At 50.2% G+C, this 21,257-nt stretch overlaps 1 protein-coding gene across 28 annotated transcripts in view; it reads left to right on the plus strand.

Annotated features, from left to right (window-relative positions):
* mctp1a (multiple C2 domains, transmembrane 1a) overlaps window positions 1-21,257 on the plus strand; it is a 77,289-nt gene that overhangs the window by 598 nt on the left and 55,434 nt on the right. For 6 of the 28 annotated variants that reach the window (XR_008950567.1, XR_008950569.1, XR_008950571.1 and 3 more), the window contains exons 1-2: window positions 1,496-2,384; window positions 20,006-20,120. Coding sequence is in view for 17 of the 28 variants with exons in the window: in XM_057032904.1 (XP_056888884.1) it covers window positions 1,854-2,384; window positions 20,006-20,120 (646 nt within the window). In the remaining 11 variants the exon portion in view is untranslated. Of the gene's footprint in view, window positions 1-1,490; window positions 2,385-7,244; window positions 7,384-10,183; window positions 10,400-20,005; window positions 20,121-21,257 lie in introns of those variants that run through there. The other 22 variants (XR_008950575.1, XR_008950572.1, XR_008950574.1 and 19 more) reach the window with 14 other exon arrangements.

The raw sequence follows: 21,257 nt of genomic DNA on the forward strand, positions 1-21,257 counted from the left end.
GTGCGCGTGCGTGTGTGCGTGTGTGTGCGTGCGTGGGTGTGTGACTTTCCTGACATGCTGATACAGGAATGATGCCTTGTGAAGCAACATAACAGCAGATCAGACAGCTGATTGCAGGAAACTTCACCCTCAAAAGGAAGAAAAATCTGAATTAGAAAAGGTCTTAAAAGTAAAAGTCTTATATGTGAACTCACTATTTTCTAATCCTGCTAAATTAATCGTCAGCAGATGTTTGGAAGCAGGAACATTTTATGGCCGATAGTCTGAGGGACTAACAAACAGTCAACATACACCTAAAATCATCATAAGTTAACCAATAATTAGAATCTGATTTCAGTTCTAAAACCTGCTGCGGAACAGGAAGTGGGATCAAGATTGGACTTTGGCAAAGGTTCTGAAGAGATCTGGCACAGCTGAAGGCATCAGCACAGCATCCCAATCCCAGAATTCCCTCTCCATCCACAGTCCATAAAGCTGCTCAGTCATGACTCAGCACCATTAAATGTTCAGCTAGGCTACAGCGTGTGTGTGTGTGTGTGTGTGTGTGTGCACCTGTCCATCCGTCCTCTCACAACACATTGTGAACTGGTGATGTGTCACCAGAGGCGGATCATTCAGAGGAACGGCCGGCTCACTGCAGTCTGAGCGAGCACGTTTCCATCCACTTAACTTTAACGGGGCCTCAGGGCGCCTGACGGGGCCTCGGGGCGCCTGACGGGGCCGCCGCCGCCCTCCTGGTCACACGGGCTTTATGGTGTAGGGGAACCTCGACACCCACCTAAATGGGCCCCTGCAGCAAACCTCATCTTTGCCTGCTCATCACATCCATCCAGGTGTGACCATAAAGAATGACGACTGATGTGGAGCTCGTTGTTGGTCAAAGATCTCAAAAGGGAGATTTATTGTCTTCATTTCCTCCCTAATCGCTCCTGCAGGTCATTTCCTCCTGTCTCGCACAACAAATGTGCACACGTTTAATCCCCCCTGAACCGAGTTCATCCTGTTATAAGACGACTCTTTTTAATTTAATTCCTCCAAATTTCATCATGTTTCAGGCAAAAGGTCAATCTGTGACCTCCTGGATGACCTCCTGGATACGTGTGCATGTGTGCGTGCTTGTGCACTCGCCTCTGAGAACGAGGCCCAGAAGCAAAGATATGATAAAACCACATACGAAGCGCTTCTCCCAACAGCCGAAACGTGAAGCGAGGCGGCTCGATGGCTGAATTTGGCTGCGCGTGGGCGAAAAGATTCACGAGAGAACTGAGCGCCCGACCCGTTTGATGAAGAGCTCATTTCATCTCCAAACTCTCTAAGACTGCTCATGTTATTGAAGACACACACACACACACGCACGCACACACGCACACACACACAGTCTCAGTACATCCATGCCCAAAGGTGGCGCGAGGCTGGATTATGCCGTCACAGCGGTTATTGGGTGACGTGACCTGCTTGGCCGAGGGGGGGCGCAGACTTCCTCTTTCAGTTGGATTTCTACGCCAAGAACCCAGCAGCGGGTAAGTTTGGGCCAAACACTGGCAGGTGGACAGAGCAGAGATCACCGAGGATCCGAGTTCATCCTGCAGAAGCGACTGAATGAGCTGCAATTCACTTCCACTGAGGAGAAGTAAATCATCACTCGTGCACACTGCGTGCGTGACATGGAATTTACAGTCTGCGTAGGCATTTTACGAGATTCGCCTTAAGAAGAACACCCCCTCCATCGCCACGCTGCGCGTGTTTCTCAAGTGATCGTCGGTGAAAGTGGCCCCGGAGCCCCAGCACCCCGACCGTGACCCCCTCCCGCTCTTACGCGTGCGTTCAGGCTGGCCGGCTGCTGCACGGGCACCATGGAGCAAAAATCCCCGAAGCATCAGAGCGGCGCCAAGGGACAAGAGTCCCTGTCCTACCAGCGGAGGGTGTGGAAGAATTTCCAGGAGAAAACCAAGCCCCTGCTGAGTCCTAAACTGGGAGTGGAGCGCCGAGGAACCACCGGGGGCGCCGAGGGCAGCAAGAAGGAGTCGGGGTTGTGGATGTTTAAGCGGAAAAAGAAACATCTGGACCGCGTGATCTCGTCGTCTCAGCCGAATCTCTGCTGTTCCCCCCCGGCGCCCTTTGAAGGAGACAAGCCTTATGAGAGCGACGCGGCTCCGGGCAGCAGCGCCGGCGGGGAGCCGCTGCTGCATCCGCTCGGTGCAGCCTGCGGAGCCGCGGGGAGCAAACCGGAGCTGGCGGCGCACGGGAGCCCCAAACTCCCGGTATCTCAGCTCATCCTGCACCAGCAGAAGAGCTCGTCCCTCGGCTCCGCGTGCTTCGAGAAGCTAGTGATGGATTCGGCCGCTGGAGAGGAGGAGCAGCTGCGTAAAAACGCGAGCGATTCGGTGAGTAAAGTGCATGTGGCGACACGAGTATCATTTACTGGGGGGGGGGGGGAGAACGTAAGACGGGGTTGTAGGACGCCCTGGAAATGTGGAGGAGACAAGTTCAGGCGCCGCGTCGTGCTCGCTGCTCGCGTCAGCAGTTCGCAGCCGTTTTTATCACCTCCGTCCTTCGGTCTGTGGCTCTGCGCGCGTCAGATAACCGCAAGAGGCCGACGCGATCGTGCACATGACAGCACATCTCAGTTTGGATGTCGCCGTATCCCGATCCCCTCGTTACTACCAACCGGTTTGGATCGGTCGGGAGTTACGTGCGCGTCCTGCAGGAGCGTCCCGGAGCCTCTGCACGTCACTGCGGACTGAGGCGGCAACGTGAGCATCACGCATGTCACGCGTGTCACCAGCAGTGTGAGCCAAAGCTGTTGGGGTGTCGCTGCTGAAACTGCTTAGTCAGGGTGAAACTGGGCAGAACTTCTGTTCACCAATCATCCGTTTGGCAGAAATCACTTAGCTTTTAAAGGGGCCTGAATGTTCCTTATCCGTTACCGCTTCAGCAAACGTCACTGGCACAGTGGATTCAAATGATCAAGTTGATCCACTCGTGGTGTTACTATGCTAATTCATACCTTTGACTTCATTTTGGTGGATTTCCCACATCCCAGGCAGCGGAGGAGGGCTGTTACAATCAAAATTCCCTCGAGGTGCTTTCAGGATCCCAGGGCCTGACCCCCAACCCGGAACAGCCACAAGAAAAAACTCCCCGTTAACAGGAAGAAACCTGGAGCAGGACCCCTAATGGGACCCTCCAGCTGATGGCCAGCTGGGCAGAGATGGAGGAGAAGGGGAGGTGGGCAGACAGAGAAGAGATTGAACATACATCTATAAGATAAGAGGTGGGTGGGTCAGTGGGGTCAGAGGTCAGCAGGTCGGGGCACAGTGCTGTGAGCTTGGTGCTACCTGCAGATGGAGCAAGTTTTAGAGTGAGGAGATGAGAACAAGAAGAAAAGAGACGGTTGGTCATGTCAGATCACATAAGAAAGATTTATTTATTGATCATCTGGGAGAAAATCAGTTTTTATATGAAGAGAACAAAACCAAAAAAAGGGCCTGAACATTGTGACGCATGAGACGGTAAAACTGAGGCGGATCTTCTGCATCTGCATGGAAATGTGATCAAGTGTTGAAAGTCTTTACAGCGTTCTGTAGCTCACCTGTATTCTCCGCCAGCGATGGGGAGGACGTGGCGTCCACACCCGAGAGACGGCACAGCTCCTGGTGGCGGTTTATATTAGCATCCGTGACAGCCGGGGGGGGCCAGGGGGGGGCACAGCAGCCCCACGTGGTGACACAGTGAATCTGTGGAGCGGTGAATTAGTGATTAATGAAGTGGTCGATGCCTGAAAACTTCCTCCCACACTTCTGAGCGTTTTATCCACGTAAATGTCTTCAAAGATGCTGCGAGAGAGGATTTGATGACGTGTTCCACTTCGTATTAGCTGCGTTCTAACAGTCCTGCACTTATTCCATCACTGGCATTTCTAGTCACCTGTGACACGTTACAGTAAATATCTGCAGCGCAGAATAATCACACTGTTAGCTACAGGGTGTGTGTGTGTGTGTGTGCGTGTGTGTGTGTGTGTGTGTGTGATTTTGGGCATATTGACGCCATGACGTCACGCAGACATCGCTGCAGATTTGTCGGACCGGTGCTCTGTTGCATTGAGTTGGTGACTGAAACCAGTTTGAGGTGGTTTGAGCGATGTGTCATGGTGACACGCTGCAGATTTTCTCCTTTTGGACCATTTTCTGTATGTTTGCGTTAGTTTTAACAACTCCAATGAGAACGCTAACATTCAAACGCACTCATTAATCAGCGATTCTGTCCAAATATTCCTCATATCTCCTCATATGTGTGTTCAGAACCTGGAGTTTTAAATTTGTCTTTCAGAGCTTCTGTAAATGCAGGCGGCCCCACACGTTCTAGCATCACTGTTATTCTCCAATCATTCAGGTGGACTTTGAAGCGAATGTGCTGGATGCATCACAGAGCACAAGATCTATTCATGTGAAGATCTTTGGAACTGTGCAGATGGGACGTGTGGACAGAGCTGCATGTGTTCGTGCTCTTCCTCTGGTTCCTAAAGCAGATGTTCTTGAAATGGAGCAACCTCACATCTCAGCTGTGACGCCATTATAGATGCAGATGAAAGCAAAGGCACACCCAGGTGGAGGCAGGTGGACGAGAACATTATGGCTGCGGCCTTTCATTCCAGGAACACGACCAAAGGCTGCGGGACGCGTTTTCCTGCTCCTCATGCTAATCGTGGAAGGATCATTTGCAACTCAATGTGGCCCCACTTCCCCGGTGGTCAGAGCATATTGAATATTTGCAAATGAGTTTCCCTGTACACAAAGCTGATCCAATTGTCTCGGATTTGTAAGTGCATTTTGGCATCGGTACCAGCATGACTGTGCATCGGAAGGTCCAGATGTTCCTCATTAAATGAGTGGTTTTCGTTCCAGTTGATGCTGGGATGCTGGTTGCCCATTCGGATCTTTTCAGGATGCTTGCGTAATAATTGACGTTGCTAAATTGAAACAATATTTAAAAAATGATAGATTTTATGTGAGTGAATGGTGTGTGTGTGTGTGTGTGTGTGTGTGTGTGTGTGTGTGTCCGGCTGTTCACCCGGAGAATTGCTGCGTTTTCCCGTTCTTGCCTGCTGGGATAAACTCCGTGTTTTTCATTACGTAGCCTCTTGTGCTCTGGCCCAGTTTTCCAAGATTGGAAGCACCGGACTTCTGCTTTGATGGTTGTTGCTGTATTCTGTCGTTTCTATTCCGGCCCTAAAAGCCTGTAAATTTAGTGGAACGTGCACGCGGGGCCGTGTCAGGGTCAGATCGTTGTTCTCCATAAATGATTGTTACACCACTGACAATAAAAACACCGTATTTATATTTGTTGTGCGACTATTTTGTAATTCTAAGTACAGTTAGATGTCTGTTATTACAAAACTAAAATATTCACATTCATTTTCAGACTACATGTATAAGTAGCAATAGCATGTTGTTTATTTAGCATATTAGCATGTTGTTTATTTTAGAATGGGATTATGTTCACGTGGCTTCGGGAAATGACAGTTATAGTAATAATAATGGCTAATGATCATCGAGTTGCTTTAGTAACTTAGTAACTTAGTATATTGTCAAGATTCAGTTCTTTTGTTAGTCTTTAGGGATGGTTGAGCTTGTAAATGATGCTCTTATATGTCAGTAGGAGAGCAGCTTCTCTGCATTTCTGCACCATTCCTGCACCAACAGGCTGAACTCAGCATGTTGTGACTGACTGCTGTTGTCGCTGAGGCTGGAAGAGTCTCAGCGCCACCTGCTGGCGCAGGAGTGAAGCAGAAAACTGGCACAATAAACCAGTGAAGTTGATAGCTGGATGCTCCCGTTTGTGGTGTCGTTTGCTGAGGCCGCGCACTGTTTGGCTGGTGAAAATGATGTTTCTGTTGCAGCCTCAGTGAATCTGTCCTGCAGAAATTCAGTTTTTGAGAGTTCTTAAGTCGGTTTGTTTTCCAGATGTGTGGGTGTTCTGCATCTTTATGCCCGTTCATCTGCTCCCCTTTAACGTCTCAGCTCTTCAGTAGTTTTCTACAGTCTTTTTATGCATCTCCTCTATTGTTGTATATCTGGGTCCTGATGTGTTTAATGTCCTCCTGTTGCTCTTCATTGTTTCTTTCTTCACTGGCTGGTGCTGCTCTGTGGTCTGGTGATGGGATCCTTCAGGAACCACTGCTCCTCTTCTGGCTGTGTCACTTTAATGGTTCTTTCAGCTGACAAACACTTCCTGCATGTGGGGACTTTCTGACTTCAGCTCTGCAGCGTGCGGCTTCATTAATCACTTCCTTTTGCTCTGCTCCATGTCAAGCGTCCCCCCCCCCCTCACCCAGTAAAGCTGTCTGAAGAGGAACTCTGGGAAGTTTATGTAAAGTATCAATATTTAAATAAGGACCCACAACATAAGCTCCAACTAGATCCTTGATCAGGCAAAAAGACATAAATCTGTTAGGGTGAACGTAATATTGAGAAGTGTGAATCAGACAGGAAGTTTCTACACGTCAGGGTGAGTCCCCCCATCCCCCGCATCCCCCCATCCCCCCCCATCCCCCCCCCCATCCCCCCCCCCATCCCCCGCCCCGGTGCAATGAACCAGTCCCTCCCTGAAGACAGAGACGCTTCTGTGGGACCGTCTCACAGTCTCATCCTTAGCTCTCCCCGGATGAGGATGAACTTGAGCTGGACTTAATTAATTTTTAGATGGTCTCCCTCGTGGTGGCGGCAGGAAGCTGCTCCATGAACACCTCCATTCCTTTTTTTGTCTCTTTTTCTGTTCTTTGCCTGTTTCTGTTGGGATCCGCTTCAGTTGTGTTGTTTACACTGAAACCTGGAGATCCGCCTGCACATTTACTGCCGCTGAGCCGAAAGTGAAACTGCTTGTGCTGATTCCTGTCCCAGCGCTTTCCCCCGTGGTGGCGGATCAGTGCACATTTGACCTCGTCTGAGTTTGAGGGCATCAAATCTGAAATAAGGATCCGTGATCTGCGTTGGATTGTGGATTATGGACCTCTTACTCACGTTTATTATTAAGGCAATTGCATGTTTCCAGTAGAGGCCTGACAGACGCTGCCACCAACAGGTGGCTGCTATTTCTGAGCCACGATTATGATTACGAGTCTATAAAAAGGCTTCGCAGCATGCCTTCACATGAATAAGCACCTGCTTTCATTAGCTGTGGGTTTGCTTCTCTAGTTTCTTTTTAATTGTTACACCTGTTTCCACATGTCAAGGTCGCACGCGTAACGCGCACGTTGGCCTGGCGTGAATTCCTCTCAAAGAAAGATTCCCCTCCTGGTTGATGTGCACGTCTGCTGTTGACACTCCAGCTGACGTGCTCCTGGGACACGCGTCTGCCCACCTGTCCTCTGCCTGAGAGCCACAGGTACGTTAGCATAGAAGCTTTTTAAAATTGGTTTCAAATAAAACTGAAATGGGCCCGTTGGTTAACTGTATGATTCTGATGATCATATTAAAAACTGTACAAATACACTGTAAAACACTGATCAGAGTAGTAGCATCACAATTTATTACAATCCAAACATGTGCCGTCACCCTCATAACGTCTCAGATGTCACCAAGACTGAGAGCATGTTGTTGTTTGAACCTCTTTTTAATAACTGACCTTATGTGAGGGGGAAAAAGTGATTAAAAAAGGAGGAATTCATAAGGATGGCTTCTGTGTTGCCAGAGTTTACAGTGTTCTTTTGGGTTTCGTGCAGTCACCATGTGGGCGCCGATGCAATGAAAAGTGGATGAATCATGGGGTGAAACCGAGGTTTGCTCCTCTGGTCACTCAGGTCTCCAGTGTGGGACGCCGCGACACGTTTGTGGGCGGAACCTTTGGTCTGTCCTGGCCACCATCCTTGACCCTACGACAGTAATGTAACGGCGTTCTCTGCCTACTTTCTATTGCTTCCTCTATATCGAGTGCCAGGATTCTAAAAGGAAGAAGTAATTTACTGGCCGGTTGCATCCACAAACAACACAAACAGAGTTGTGAGCCGGCATGCCTTTATATTCAGGGGACACGACAGCCAATAATAGAAGACCCTTTTGATCTACTGGCTACCCAGATGGATTTAGCCTGCTGACCCATTGCTTGAAGGCACCACCGCACTGGCATAATGGCAGGTTCTGAGTGGACCAGACGACTGCAGGTGATCCGGTTCAGTTTTTCCAATCATTTAAGGTGAATGCGAGCGGGCCCCCGGCGCCTTCAGCCGTGGCGTTGGTGGGGGTCGGTTGGCATCAGGGTGGCGCCAACAGTTGAACTGGCAAACCAGCGAGTGACGAGAGCCAGACACATGAAGAGGATCGTGTATAGATCCGGGCGCAGCGAGGCGGTCCTGACCCGACGCACAGCACGTGTCCGCTCGGCTGAATGTCACTGGGGCCGCCGGGGTGCTTTGAACGCCACCGAAGGGTTTCAGTTATCTCTGCCGTGTTTTGATCTGCCAAAGCGGCGCCGACAGGGAGAAAGCGGCGGCGTCAGGACAGCGGGGAGGCCTGCGCGTCCACCCTCAACAGCTAGAACTGTATGCCGGCTCACACCGTAGCTTTTGTATTTGTCTGATTAATTATTGATTTCGGCTCTGCAGAAAATGCTGCGCGCCCTCTTTAGGGCGTATACGAGCCACCGCTGATACGAACGTGAGCCCCGGTGTCCCCGGCTGGCCGCCGTCTGCTCCCTGAGCTGCCCTGCCCATCTGTCTGCCTCTTGGCTGAGTCCAGCATGCTGTTCCTGGCACAGATAAAGCATCTACCTCGTTCCCTCCAATCAAAACGCTGCTCTGCCAATCAAATGATGTTATGCGGTTATATTGCTGCAGCCCCCATCACGACTGCCCTGTCACTGATATCGTGATATATGTAGCTAAAATGAATGACTGTATTTATACTGAAGCTATGATATGTGGGTGTGTGCATATGCTCTGCACTGTGTGGGGAGTTCTGGCAGATGGTGCTCCTCCCAGGGTTTGGTGGGGCAGACTTGGCAACATGGGGCATTCAGGCATCTTTCTGTGATACAGGACGTGTTACATGTCTTCCATGATGGACTCTTCCCAGTTTATTTCCTTTGTTTGCAAACCTGAAGTATTTGGGTGTTACCACGAGCATGAAATGGGATTTGCTTGATCTTTTCTGAATAATGTAGATTTGGGTGATGATGAGCTACATTCACGTCTGACATTTGCTTTGAGGGAGACAGGAAGCAGGTACTTCCCTGCAGCTGTAAAGCTTACTCTGGCATAGCCTGTTACACCACTACGGAAGCAAAAAAGATCAAAAATAGCAGGATATATATTGCATTAGCTCCCCTGTGCTCTCCATGAGAGCCTTTATCTGGCTGCTCTGTTGTTCCACCCTCTGCTCTGGCTGCCAACATACTGGATCCCCCATATGATGCTTCCTGTTTCTCTCTTCTGCCTCTTTCTCCCACCACTTTAGTTATTACTCGTCTATGCTGTGGTAGAATTTTGACTTCTGTGCTTGGCTTTACACCCCCCCAGGATCTTCCAAGATAGCACATTTTATAGATGCCTCATGGCATTGTAGCAGCACAGCAATGCAACCACAATTAAATGGCTTCCTGTTGGTTCATTGCCCGTCCGTGCCTGAGTAATTCTGCTCACAAACTGTCTGGCATCATTAATGAATTAGCAGTGAGCGGTAATTTCACTAAAACAGAGAGCATCTTTAACTGGAGTAAACTTGGTCAGAAAAAATATTTGTCTTGCAGAAAGAAGTGACAGTAATTAATGTAACGGCTGTTACAGTTCATTTAGAGTTAGGATAACTCTGTCCAGTCCTTCCATAGCCTGCGCTCACCTTGGTTATATAATCACATTATTGCCTCCGTTTTCCTCATATTATTTCCTCTCTGTGTTAATTCACTTCAGTTTTTTTAACTGCTTTTTACTTCCTCTTCTCTCCCTCAGGGTCTTTTAACCTTTTTTACCTAGGGTCCAAATGTCCGTCTGGGAGGATTAGCAGGGTAGAAACAGCTTACTCATTGGCTTAACAGTGGCTAAGCAGCTGGGACTGTTGGGGACTTCTAACCCCGTTTTTGTTCCAAACATTTCATTATCTGTCAGTTGACGTGATGCAAGCGAGGCAGAGAGAGAGGCAGGGAGGTGTGTGGAGGCATAAGAGCAAGTGGCGGCTCGCAGGGCTTGCGACCATAACCTTACAGCTGTTCTTGGTGTGTGTGTGTGTCGATGTGTGTTTGTGTGAGCAACGTGAGGCAGTGTGTGTGTGTGTGTGTGCGTCTCATATAAGAGGGTAAGCCAGCAGCAGCAGCAGCAGCAGCAGCACCAGCAGCAGCAGCAGTACAGTGGGACGTGTTCGGGGTCTTTATGTTCGCGCTGCCTCTCTCAGCTGCGGGACGAAGCCTTACTGTAGGTATACACTCACCTCTACACACACACACACACACACACACACACGAAAATGCTGTTTTGAGTATCCGTGTTTGCTTTTTTACTCTAGCACGTGTTCACATTTGCATGAAAAGAATTTTCCTACTGTATTTCCATACACTTGCGCTTGCATGCATGCACGCTTTCATATGAGGGTTTTTTCAAACTTGTGCGTGTGGTCGGGGAGGTGGGGTGGAGGCGCCATAGGTGTGTCGTGTCCAGTTTCCAACAGAGTGGAACCCGAGCTGCCTGTGTGACATGTGATGGGACTGTTAGTCAGTCCTGTGGATGCAGAAAGAACAATGGAGGGGGGGAAACCCAGAGGGAAGGAGACGGCACAGGCAGGAGCATCAAAGGGATGGAGCGACGCGGGAGACAGATCGTGTATCTCCGCCTGGAAAAGGGCAGCAAACAGATGCAGATGAGACGTGGTGCATATAGCTCCCTCACCCCAACACCTGTCACGACGCTTCCATCCACCTCTGCAATAGGTGCCCTAAATTCCCATTTAAGAGGTCGATGCTGGATGGGCTCGGAAAAGGGAGCACAACCGGCGGAGAAGGGATGAAAGGGGAGGCGAGGAGGATCGAAGAAGGGAGCAGGGAAGAGAGGGAGGGAAGATTGAGCAGAAACAGAGGAACTAGTGGGGGATGCCGGAGGAGTGGTGCGCTTCTCATCGCACAGGCGCCCCGGGGCTGTTTGAGGGTGATTGTCGACCATTTTTCTATCATTTACTCGGAAGAGCCCTCACCTAATAGTGAACCACTTTTCCCCCTTAAAGAAATAATAAAGAGGGATGATGAGACTGGTGGTGTGATCATGAAAGCTTTGGTTTATCTTGGCCACAGCAACAGATGTGCTTCATTCTGACACTTTCTCCACCTTTTAGGATGGAATCAGACCCTCAGAATAGACATTCTGAATACAAGTTACTTTGATGTCTGTGTAAATTCTCAGTCATCCAGGTCATTGTATCCAAGGTAGTTTTCTCTGTCAACTGGACTGGGTTTGTCCGCGGGAAACCCAGTCCAGTTGACAGAGAAAACTACCTAAGTTACTTTGATGCAGGCTTCCGGATGATATTTTCTGGGCCCTAATCATTTATTTTGCACTCTACTGTGTCTAGTGAGTCCTGTAAACTCTTACTAGCAACAGTGGTCAGGAATGACCTGAATGGACTGTAGTGGTTAAAATGATTAGAATAATCCTAAATTGGTCATTTGGATCGTCTATGTCAGTGAGATGTGCTGCTGTAATCAGCAAAAGGTGGACGAACCAAATAATAAAGTCAAAAGTGGCTAAACATAGTTGGACTCCCTGATATGTGTTGAGCTGGAGGCAAAAGGCTTAAATCTTTCATAATTATTACTGAATTTGTCCCCCGGTGTCTGTTTTTGTGTTGTTGACACGGGTCACTGGTTCCAACGGAAGGAAAACCAAACGTTTTTCACTTGTGTGACGAGGTGTGAGGTGTGAGAGCAACGCTGTGTTTAGCTGAGCGCGATATCTGAGAAGACTGCGCCGATCTATAATCTGGCCTGACTCAGATAGAAGGGGGCGTTCTCACGGGGACCATCCTGATAAGAATCCACGCCACACAGAGTCAGTCTCATCACGCCAGACATCCCGCTGCCTCCGCAGCCCAAACAGGGAAACGTCACGCTGGGAAAATTGTCAAATGGGGAGAAGTTAGAAAAACGATGGCAAGAATCTCCCTGGTGACTCATTAGGATGTGAGAGAAGGTGCGGAGTTTAGAAGACAAAAATACGACGACCGCCTGCGTGGCTCATTTCAGCAGGGCTTGAAATGGCTCATCGGAGGCCCCAACACACACCAGCGCACTTCAGGACTGACGTCTGCTGAGAAAACACTCACGCAGACGCGGAATTGTTGCTGCAGATTTCATGATGCTGTGTGACTCTGAAGCTGAGGTGGATGCCCGTCAGAAACCGGTTGGAACCAGCTTGTTTCTCCTTTAAATCAGCGATGCTTGTTTGGCACCAGGTTCGGTGATGACACGAAGGGTCGAGAAACCCGCTGAAGCTCCGCGGGACGCCGACATGTTTGCTGTGAGAGTGTTTCTGGAAGGTCTTAATTAAGTTGCTGGATTTTCTCCCCCACCAACGTCTCGGTCTCGTCTCCATCCTCCCCACGCCGAAGCTTCTCGCTTTGTTCTGTTCTCCCCTTTCTCTCGTTTCAACTGCTTTCACATCCTTTTGGTTATCGAATGACGGTAAAGGTGAAGTAAGAGCCCCTGCGTGCCTTTACTGATATATCTTTACATATATTGTGAGGATCCATTAATTTTCAGGACTGATGCCACCAACTGTGAGAAAAAAAAATCATTACTGTGATTAACTGTTTTAATTTTAAAGGGACTCATTAGGCCTCGTTACCTTTAACATTAACTTTCATTACAGTAGCAGGTGATTTTCATCCTCGTGAATGAACTAGGTAGGAAGTTCAAAATCCACTTTCTTTAAGGTGTTCAGTTAAAGGAAATGGCTTTAGATGAGGATGTGGTTAAACAGATCCTGTTTCACACTTTTTCTTGTTACTTTCATGAAACAGAAGTGAGACAAACGGTGCAGCTCTGCTCTGCCACTGGTGAGACTGGGAGGGAGCGTCCAGCACGGCCGGGTCACAGCGGGGGGTCAGCGCTGTCTGACCTAAACCCACCCACCCCCGTCCTTGACACCCCGGGGCTCCTGCCTGCCAGGCTGTTTGCCCGCTTCTTGTTAAAAAAGAGATTAATGTTTGGCAGTTCCAGGACAAGACGGGAGGAGCTTTGGTTTAATTCATTACAACCCTGTGGACATTCATTCATTCTTCTCCTACAAAGATGCAATTTCATTCCACGGTTGTGTGAAGAGTTATTGATTATGGTCAGGGATGGATGCTCATTGGGAACTATAACAGCCACTCACTCAATAACCTTTGGGGGGGGGTGAAGGTCACTTGGGGAATCCTTTAACTTCCACCATGATCACCCTTTCAGTTTTATAATGACTTCCTCTATTCTTTACTTAATTGTCTAACGAGACAAATGAAAGGGCGGTTTTGTCGGCCTGCGTTTCTCTTCTGGAATAATGAACAGTTGTGATGCAGCAGTTTTGGGGTTGTTGATCACCGGGACATTAGAGAGGAGACGGAGAGTCTCTCAGAGGAAGCAGCGACTGTTACCAACAGAGCCGTGAGTCTCGGTTCCCCAATATGAGCCTGTCATCATCTGTGATGCAGCAGCGTGTGCGAAAACGAATCAGGCCCTTTCCCCCCCACCGAGCACTATTACTCAAAAGGGAGCTCTCGCCTCATTATCTTGCCAAGTGGCTGTTGGCTCCCTATTGCCTGACCTTTGCCCCAGCTCTGTGTTGTGTCAAATGATACTTACTGTATCCACATTACAGAATCCTGAGGAGGAGGAGAGCGGCTCGTTATCCGATCCAGGATTGGGTAATTTCATTTTTCCGGGCCTGAGCCGAGGACCGTCTCATTCCCCACATTCAGATCCAGTAAATTGTCTTTTAGGGCTGCGTGAGAGAGGCCATCACGTAGCAGAAAAAGCCTCTTTCTGTGAGTTTGTACAAGAACTGTACATTCCTGAGTTTGGAGGCTCGTTCTCCTGGTTTGGTCGGCACAAAAATCCTCCTCATTTATTGTGCAATGTTGTTGGTGAAGGGGACCGTGCACAGCATCCTGCAACACGAGTTTAGAGCCTCTGCTGTTTGTGGTATTTGATTGGTATAGAAATATTCAGTAAATAAATGAGCGTATACATTGACAGGGATCGCAATTACTAAGCAATTTTACAACAAACCCTCATCTAGCCACGCATCCCTTTATCTCCTGACGGGTCTCGGGAGGGTTGGAGCTGATCCCAGCTGCAAGATTCCATCATATTATATTAAATCATTATGCTTCTAGTTTAATACATCACATCATCCAACTGCTGGCAGCACTGCGGGTACATAACAAAAGAGTGTGTTTCTTCTCCCTCAATTACCCTCCACTTTTTCTCCACTCATTGCCCACCTGTAGGAGAGGTGAAGGGATGAACGGTCTGTTGGTTTCATGAGATACTGGAGCTGATGCTGAATTAGAAGAGTGAATGGTTCTTCAGGACATTACAGTTCTGTTGCTGCGCAGCAGAGAGGAAACTATCGGCTCTTTTCTGGAAAGAACTACAGCATACAGTCATAACGTGGCGCTAGGGAGAGCGCAGCTGGCACCGCCCCTTTTTCTAAGCGGCATTAGGGAGAACGCAGCTGGCACCGCCCCTTTTTCTAAGCGGCATTAGGGAGAACGCAGCTGGCACCGCCCCTTTTTCTAAGCGGCGTTAGGGAGAGCACAGCTGGCACCGCCCCTTTTTCTAAGCGGTGTTACGGAGAACGCAGCTGGCACCGCCCCTTTTTCTAAGCGGCGTTAGGGAGAGCACAGCTGGCACCGCCCCTTTTTCTAAGCGGCGTTAGGGAGAACACAGCTGGCACCGCCCCTTTTCCTAAGCGGCGTTAGGGAGAACGCAGCTGGCACCGCCCCTTTTTCTAAGCGGCCTTAGGGAGAACGCAGCTGGCACCGCCCCTTTTTCTAAGCGGCCTTAGGGAGAACGCAGCTGGCACCGCCCCTTTTTCTAAGCGGCATTAGGGAGAACGCAGCTGGCACCGCCCCTTTTTCTAAGCGGCATTAGGGAGAGCACAGCTGGCACCGCCCCTTTTTCACCGCTGAGATGGAGCACTGGCCAAAGAGCCATATGTATCTTAAGAGGTGGATATTTTCCATTTGCCCTCTTAATAGGAACGTTTAACAATTCTGCGACCAATCAAACTGCTGACTTTTGTTTAAATGTAGGAGCCTTGTTGAGGGTTTAGGCTGGGGTGGATTTAGGTGGACCTCCACAGCCCTGGACCCTCAGCACCTCTGCATCATCACTCTTTGTAGTATTGGTTGAGAAGAAACACATTCTCATTATTTTCCCCATGAATAATCACTGTGTTCCCGGGTAAGGGGTGCAGTAACAGAGATTTATGCTTTGTTTTGACAGTGTTGTGGGGTAAAAACTGCAAGAAACAAATAGAGTAGGAACATCCCTGGTTCCGTTGATCTGGTTCATTTAACGAGACGTCGGAGACGTTTGGAGCCTTTTTATGTGAAAGCGGAGGAGCAGGAAAACAGATGTTGTCTGGAAGGATGTTGGACAGAGTGCAAAGCTGACAGTGACGCCCATATGCTGGTCTTATTGTTACCGCGGTTACCGTGGGAGCATTTCGCTTGTTTTCTGTGGATCTGTTCTCTACAAGGACGACGGGTCCATTTAAATCACTTCTGTGGTTGTTCCTCTATTTCTCTTGTATTTGCTGTGAGTTTGGGCTCCCGTTCCTCACAGGTGGTTCCGATCCCGAAGATGGCCGTCACAGGAGAGCGATTAAAGCGGAAGGATGAAGAAAAATGAGCCTTACAAAGAGTCCTAAACTCTGGGAACGTGTCCGTGCAATAACACCCAACTATACGGCAGCAGGGATGTGTGGAGGCCGGTGCCGAGCCTGGAAACGACCTGCCGTCCCTCTCAGAGACGGGTTGGATCCCAGGGATGTGTGGAGGCGGTGCCGAGCCTGGAAACGACCTGCCGTCCCCCTCAGAGACGGGTCGGATCCCAGGGATGTGTGGAGGCCGGTGCCGAGCCTGGAAATGACCTGCCGTCCCTCTCAGAGACGGGTCGGATCCCAGGGATGTGTGGAGGCCGGTGCCGAGCCTGGAAATGACCTGCCGTCCCTCTCAGAGACGGGTCGGATCCCAGGGATGTGTGGAGGCCGGTGCCGAGCCTGGAAATGACCTGCCGTCCCTCTCAGAGACGGGTCGGATCCCAGGGATGTGTGGAGGCCGGTGCCGAGCCTGGAAATGACCTGCCGTCCCTCTCAGAGACGGGTCGGATCCCAGGGATGTGTGGAGGCCGGTGCCGAGCCTGGAAACGACCTGCCGTCCCTCTCAGAGACGGGTCGGATCCCAGGGATGTGTGGAGGCCGGTGCCGAGCCTGGAAATGACCTGCCGTCCCTCTCAGAGACGGGTCGGATCCCAGGGATGTGTGGAGGCCGGTGCCGAGCCTGGAAATGACCTGCCGTCCCTCTCAGAGACGGGTCGGATCCCAGGGATGTGTGGAGGCCGGTGCCGAGCCTGGAAACGACCTGCCGTCCCTCTCAGAGACGGGTCGGATCCCAGGGATGTGTGGAGGCCGGTGCCGAGCCTGGAAACGACCTGCCGTCCCTCTCAGAGACGGGTCGGATCCCAGGGATGTGTGGAGCCGGTGCCGAGCCTGGAAACGACCTGCCGTCCCTCTCAGAGACGGGTCGGATCCCAGGGATGTGTGGAGGCCGGTGCCGAGCCTGGAAACGACCTGCCGTCCCTCTCAGAGACGGGTCGGATCCCAGGGATGTGTGGAGGCCGGTGCCGAGCCTGGAAACGACCTGCCGTCCCTCTCAGAGACGGGTCGGATCCAGGGATGTGTGGAGGCCGGTGCCGAGCCTGGAAACGACCTGCCGTCCCTCTCAGAGACGGGTCGGATCCCGCCGGAGGCTGCGTTCCTTCCCTGGAAACATGATCAGCTCATTAACAACATAATCGCGGTTCAGTCGTTTGTTCTGGAGCTGCTGCTCATCCCCTCAGTCCTGAAATCAGCTCCTTCGTCCTGACCAGTTGCAGGAATTGTAGTTTAATGTTGTGGTTTGTTAAATTCTTTCTAAAATTCATTATAGCAACTTCTCGACTAAGCTTCCTCAGAACACAGCGTGCTCAGGCATCCTTCAGGCAGCAGATAACATGAAACGGGTCAGTCTGAGCTCTCCTGGTGTGGAACGTTCTATTGACTATTTATTTTCAGCTTTTGGGACGTGTGATACATTATCTTACCTCGTTTATTGACCAGGAATCACCTCTCCCCCCCGTTCAGAGCACATTTAGATGCCGGCTGACCTGCAGAGCCAATGAAAGGGTCCAAGGGTGCCGTCAATAATTGCTCTGCGAAGCCCGTTCGTTCCATCACGGTCATATTCACCTAATGGAAAAAGAAGCTGCTATCGACTGGGATTGGACCAGATTCCGTGGGGATTTAAGGAGAAAGGTTTTATGCAAAATGCTGAAGCTGAAGCACTTTTCAGTGTGATCCTCCAGAGAATGTTAATGTAAATGCAGAGTGTTGTGGACCCTCTGGACTCAAAGCCCCCCCCACATTGTATAAAGGGAACTTTCTTTGCTGCTGTGCTGCTAGAAGTTCCTTATTCAAGCAGATCTTAGATGATTGAAGCTTCTATCACAGTTCTAAACTGCTACAGCAACAGTGATGCTGCGCTCTCGTAGCAAAGCTTGTTTAGTGTGTGTGTCCTGTCTGATGGCTGATGGATGCTCATTACTGACGCGTCCTTAATGAGGAGGCAGCGTGTGAGGGACCCATTAAGAGCGCAGCTGTTCTGCCGGTTTTCTCTTAACAGCGACTCATATTTGCATATTTGAAATTGTTTGATAGCTTTTGTTGGGTAAACCCAAAAATCTGGGACTGTGATTCACGGCACCATCGAGCCAGGAGCGAGGCGGCCACCATCCACACCGTTTAACATTGATGTCTCTCACCGAGCTCAATCATCACTGTTAATCCATCGAGACCAAATAAAGTTTTTTAATAGGCAACATAAAGCTCACTTAACTTTTAGCTCCTCCTCCTCGGACCGTCCTGGTCATCAGGTACCTGCTGCTCATTCAGTGATTGCAAATGGAAATTATGATGCTGGTTTTTAGCATGAACACATTCAGCTGCCTGCCTGTCTGTCTGTCTGTCTGTCTGTCTGTCTGTCTGTCTGTCTGTCTGTCTGTCGTCTGTCTGTCTGTCTGTCTGTCTGTCTGTCTGTCTGTCTGCCTGTCTGTCTGTCCTGTTTCATCCTGTTGTGTTGGTGAAATTTGGTGCCTGAGCTTTAGGTCACATTTTTTCTGGACAAACATTTTTATTCTCTGTTTTTCTTTCCATTTCACACTTTTTACTGCAGGTTTTGTAGCCCACAGCTGCTGAGTGAGGCACATAAAGACAACTGAAACTGTATGTGTGTGTGTGTGTGTGTGTGTGTGGGCGTGCGTAAATGATCGGCTGGGATGTGATGATCTGTATTCCTCATTTAAAGGCCAGTTTTTATTTCTCTGAGCATCTTTGCTCCTCTTCTCTTCTCGCCTGTAAATTTGATTTATTCCCCTCAGAACCAGGGACCAGGATTTATGTCTGTCTTGTTATTCCTAGAAGCTGGAAAAGTTGTCAAGAGTGCCCATGTGTTATCTAAGGGAGAGGGGAATGTGACTGGTTGGATGGGAAGAGTGAAACGCAGAGAGAAAGCTGCTAAAGCCCCCCCGACCCCCCAACGCTGCCATGGAAGTGCTTCTGAAAGTGTCGGGAGGAGGCTGCATGTCTGCTTATTATTTATCAGACTACACGTACAACATGACCAAGAGAGCATCGTGAAGGGGCCCGAGGGCCCGAGGGGCCGGAGGCTCGTGCCCGAGGGGCCGGAGGCTCGTGCCCGAGGGGCCGGAGGCTCGTGCCCATGGGGCCCGAGGCTCGTGCCCGTGGGGCCGGAGGCCCGGAGGCTCGTGCCCGTGGGGCCGGAGGCTCGTGCCCGTGGGGCCGGAGGCTCGTGCCCGTGGGGCCGGAGGCCCGGAGGCTCGTGCCCGTGGGGCCGGAGGGGCCGGAGGCTCGTGCCCGTGGGGCCGGAGGGGCCGGAGGCTCGCGCCCGAGGGGCCGGAGGCTCGTGCCCGTGGGGCCGGAGGGGCCGGAGGCTCGCGCCCGTGGGGCCGGAGGCTCGTGCCCGTGGGGCCGGAGGCTCGCGCCCGTGGGGCCGGAGGCTCGTGCCCGAGGGGCCGGAGGCTCGTGCCCGTGGGGCCGGAGGCTCGCGCCCGTGGGGCCCCTGAAGAACGAAGGCTTATTTTTAACTCTGGATGATCCTGATGTAGATGGAGTATTATTACTCCGCTCTTGTAACCATTTCGGAAATGTTGTTGTAGCGTATTTGGAGAAAAATCTGTATATCTTATACCACCACACACACACACACACACACACACACACACACACACACACACACACACACTGGTCTAACCCTAGGCTGAATATCTTTATTAAGCAACCCTTTACATCAATATTTCATGTTTCTAATATGGAGTTTTATTTCATAAGAGTTTTTTTTTCCAGTTGGTTCAGGCAAACCTAATTCCGTTCACATTATTCCGTGGTGTCCGTGGAGTCTGGCTAAATGTTGAGGCTGGGTACCGATAGGAAGAATATTAATCAGTGTAATTAATCAGAGGAGTTTGATTGATAATATATTATATTAGTAGTTATTAACGTTGGAAAACACAACGCTGAGGTCAGGATTTCCACAGATGAGCCAAATAATGATGATTTGGCAGATTTCAGGAACTGTCTTGGAGAAACAAGCAGGATTTCTTTGGTGTTATGTGGGTGAAACAAAGCCAAAGACGTTAAAGAAGCATTTCTTAGTCCTCACAGATACGTTAAACAGCTGTTTTCATTCCCGTGTGTAACTTCCTGTCTTTCCAGGGCATCAACATTGTCGGTCCCAGTAATGCAGAGGTCCGTCCTCCTGGTCCAACGATGTACCAGCTGGACATTGTCCTGAAGAAGGGAAACAACCTGGCCATCCGAGACAGGACAGGTATGTGGCCCGTTTAGCCTTCCTGTTAGCCAACATGGGGGAGAAGACTCAACCTCTTCCCTGTCCACCCACCCCGGGGGGCAGGACGAGGGGTGAGAGTCACAGATTAGCATGGGTATTCTGTCTAAAGGTAAAGAGAAGGGATCAGGGGAGCTTCAGAGCTTCTACACCAGGCCAGGAGAGCTGGCTGGAGCCCTTTGCAGACCACGTGCACAGCCCTCACGTGCACAGCCCTCACGTGCATCGCTCCAACCATTGTGCATTCTGACGATTGTGCACTTTCTGTTTCTATTTTCTGTTTCATTTCCATCGATAAGAATGAGCTCGAGTTACTGCTTCCCCTGAAGGGAAGTTCTCCACGAGCGAATGAATCAGCAGGTGAACAGACGCACCAGTGGCTCACAGGTGACGCACGCTCGCTGTCACCGTCTTTGCTGTGGTCGTCTCCCTCCCGGAGGTTAATAAACGCCCTCGCGGTGCCCACGCCAGTGTCAGAGTGAGGTGAGGTGAGATTACTATGAAGTGATCACGGTTCCGGAGCAGTGGAACACGAGCGTTAGCATTAGAGCGCGATGCTCTTCATAACATGTTGCTCTCCGCCTCAGCAAGTCTTGACATAAAGAAAACCAGTCAGATGACAATAGAAGTGGAGACCAGGAAGGTTCGGAGCTCTTATCCCGCTCTTGCTCACTAAAATCCCACACGCTTGCTATGAAGTACCGGCCAGATGGCTGAAGACAACCCTGTGATTGACAGGCTATCAGAGGGGAGCGCAGCAGAGACTGGCATTTTTTAGAAAGTGATGGATGCTGAGGACTCATTAGCAGTTACAGCCGTTACCATGACGATAGATCCTCATAAGCGCCACCATTTGGACGTTCCCTAGAGGTAAAGCGGAGCTGCACGATAGTCAGAACTCAGAGCAACATTTGTGGTTAATGTCAACGTCCGTGTTAGTTTGAAAAGGTTAAATCGTGCGTGTGGAAGTGCCAGTCGGCCGATCCAGAGGCCTGGTGGGAATAAGGAGATTTCAGGAAGCGTTTAGCATGTGGGCTACTGTGTCTGCTGGGATTTACACACAGGATTCTGATACTGTTGTGGGAGTTTATGCTTCTTTGATTGCAAAAGAAAGAAAAC

This window comes from Takifugu flavidus, chromosome 5 (assembly GCF_003711565.1).
Source record: "Takifugu flavidus isolate HTHZ2018 chromosome 5, ASM371156v2, whole genome shotgun sequence".
Lineage (NCBI taxonomy): Eukaryota > Metazoa > Chordata > Actinopteri > Tetraodontiformes > Tetraodontidae > Takifugu > Takifugu flavidus.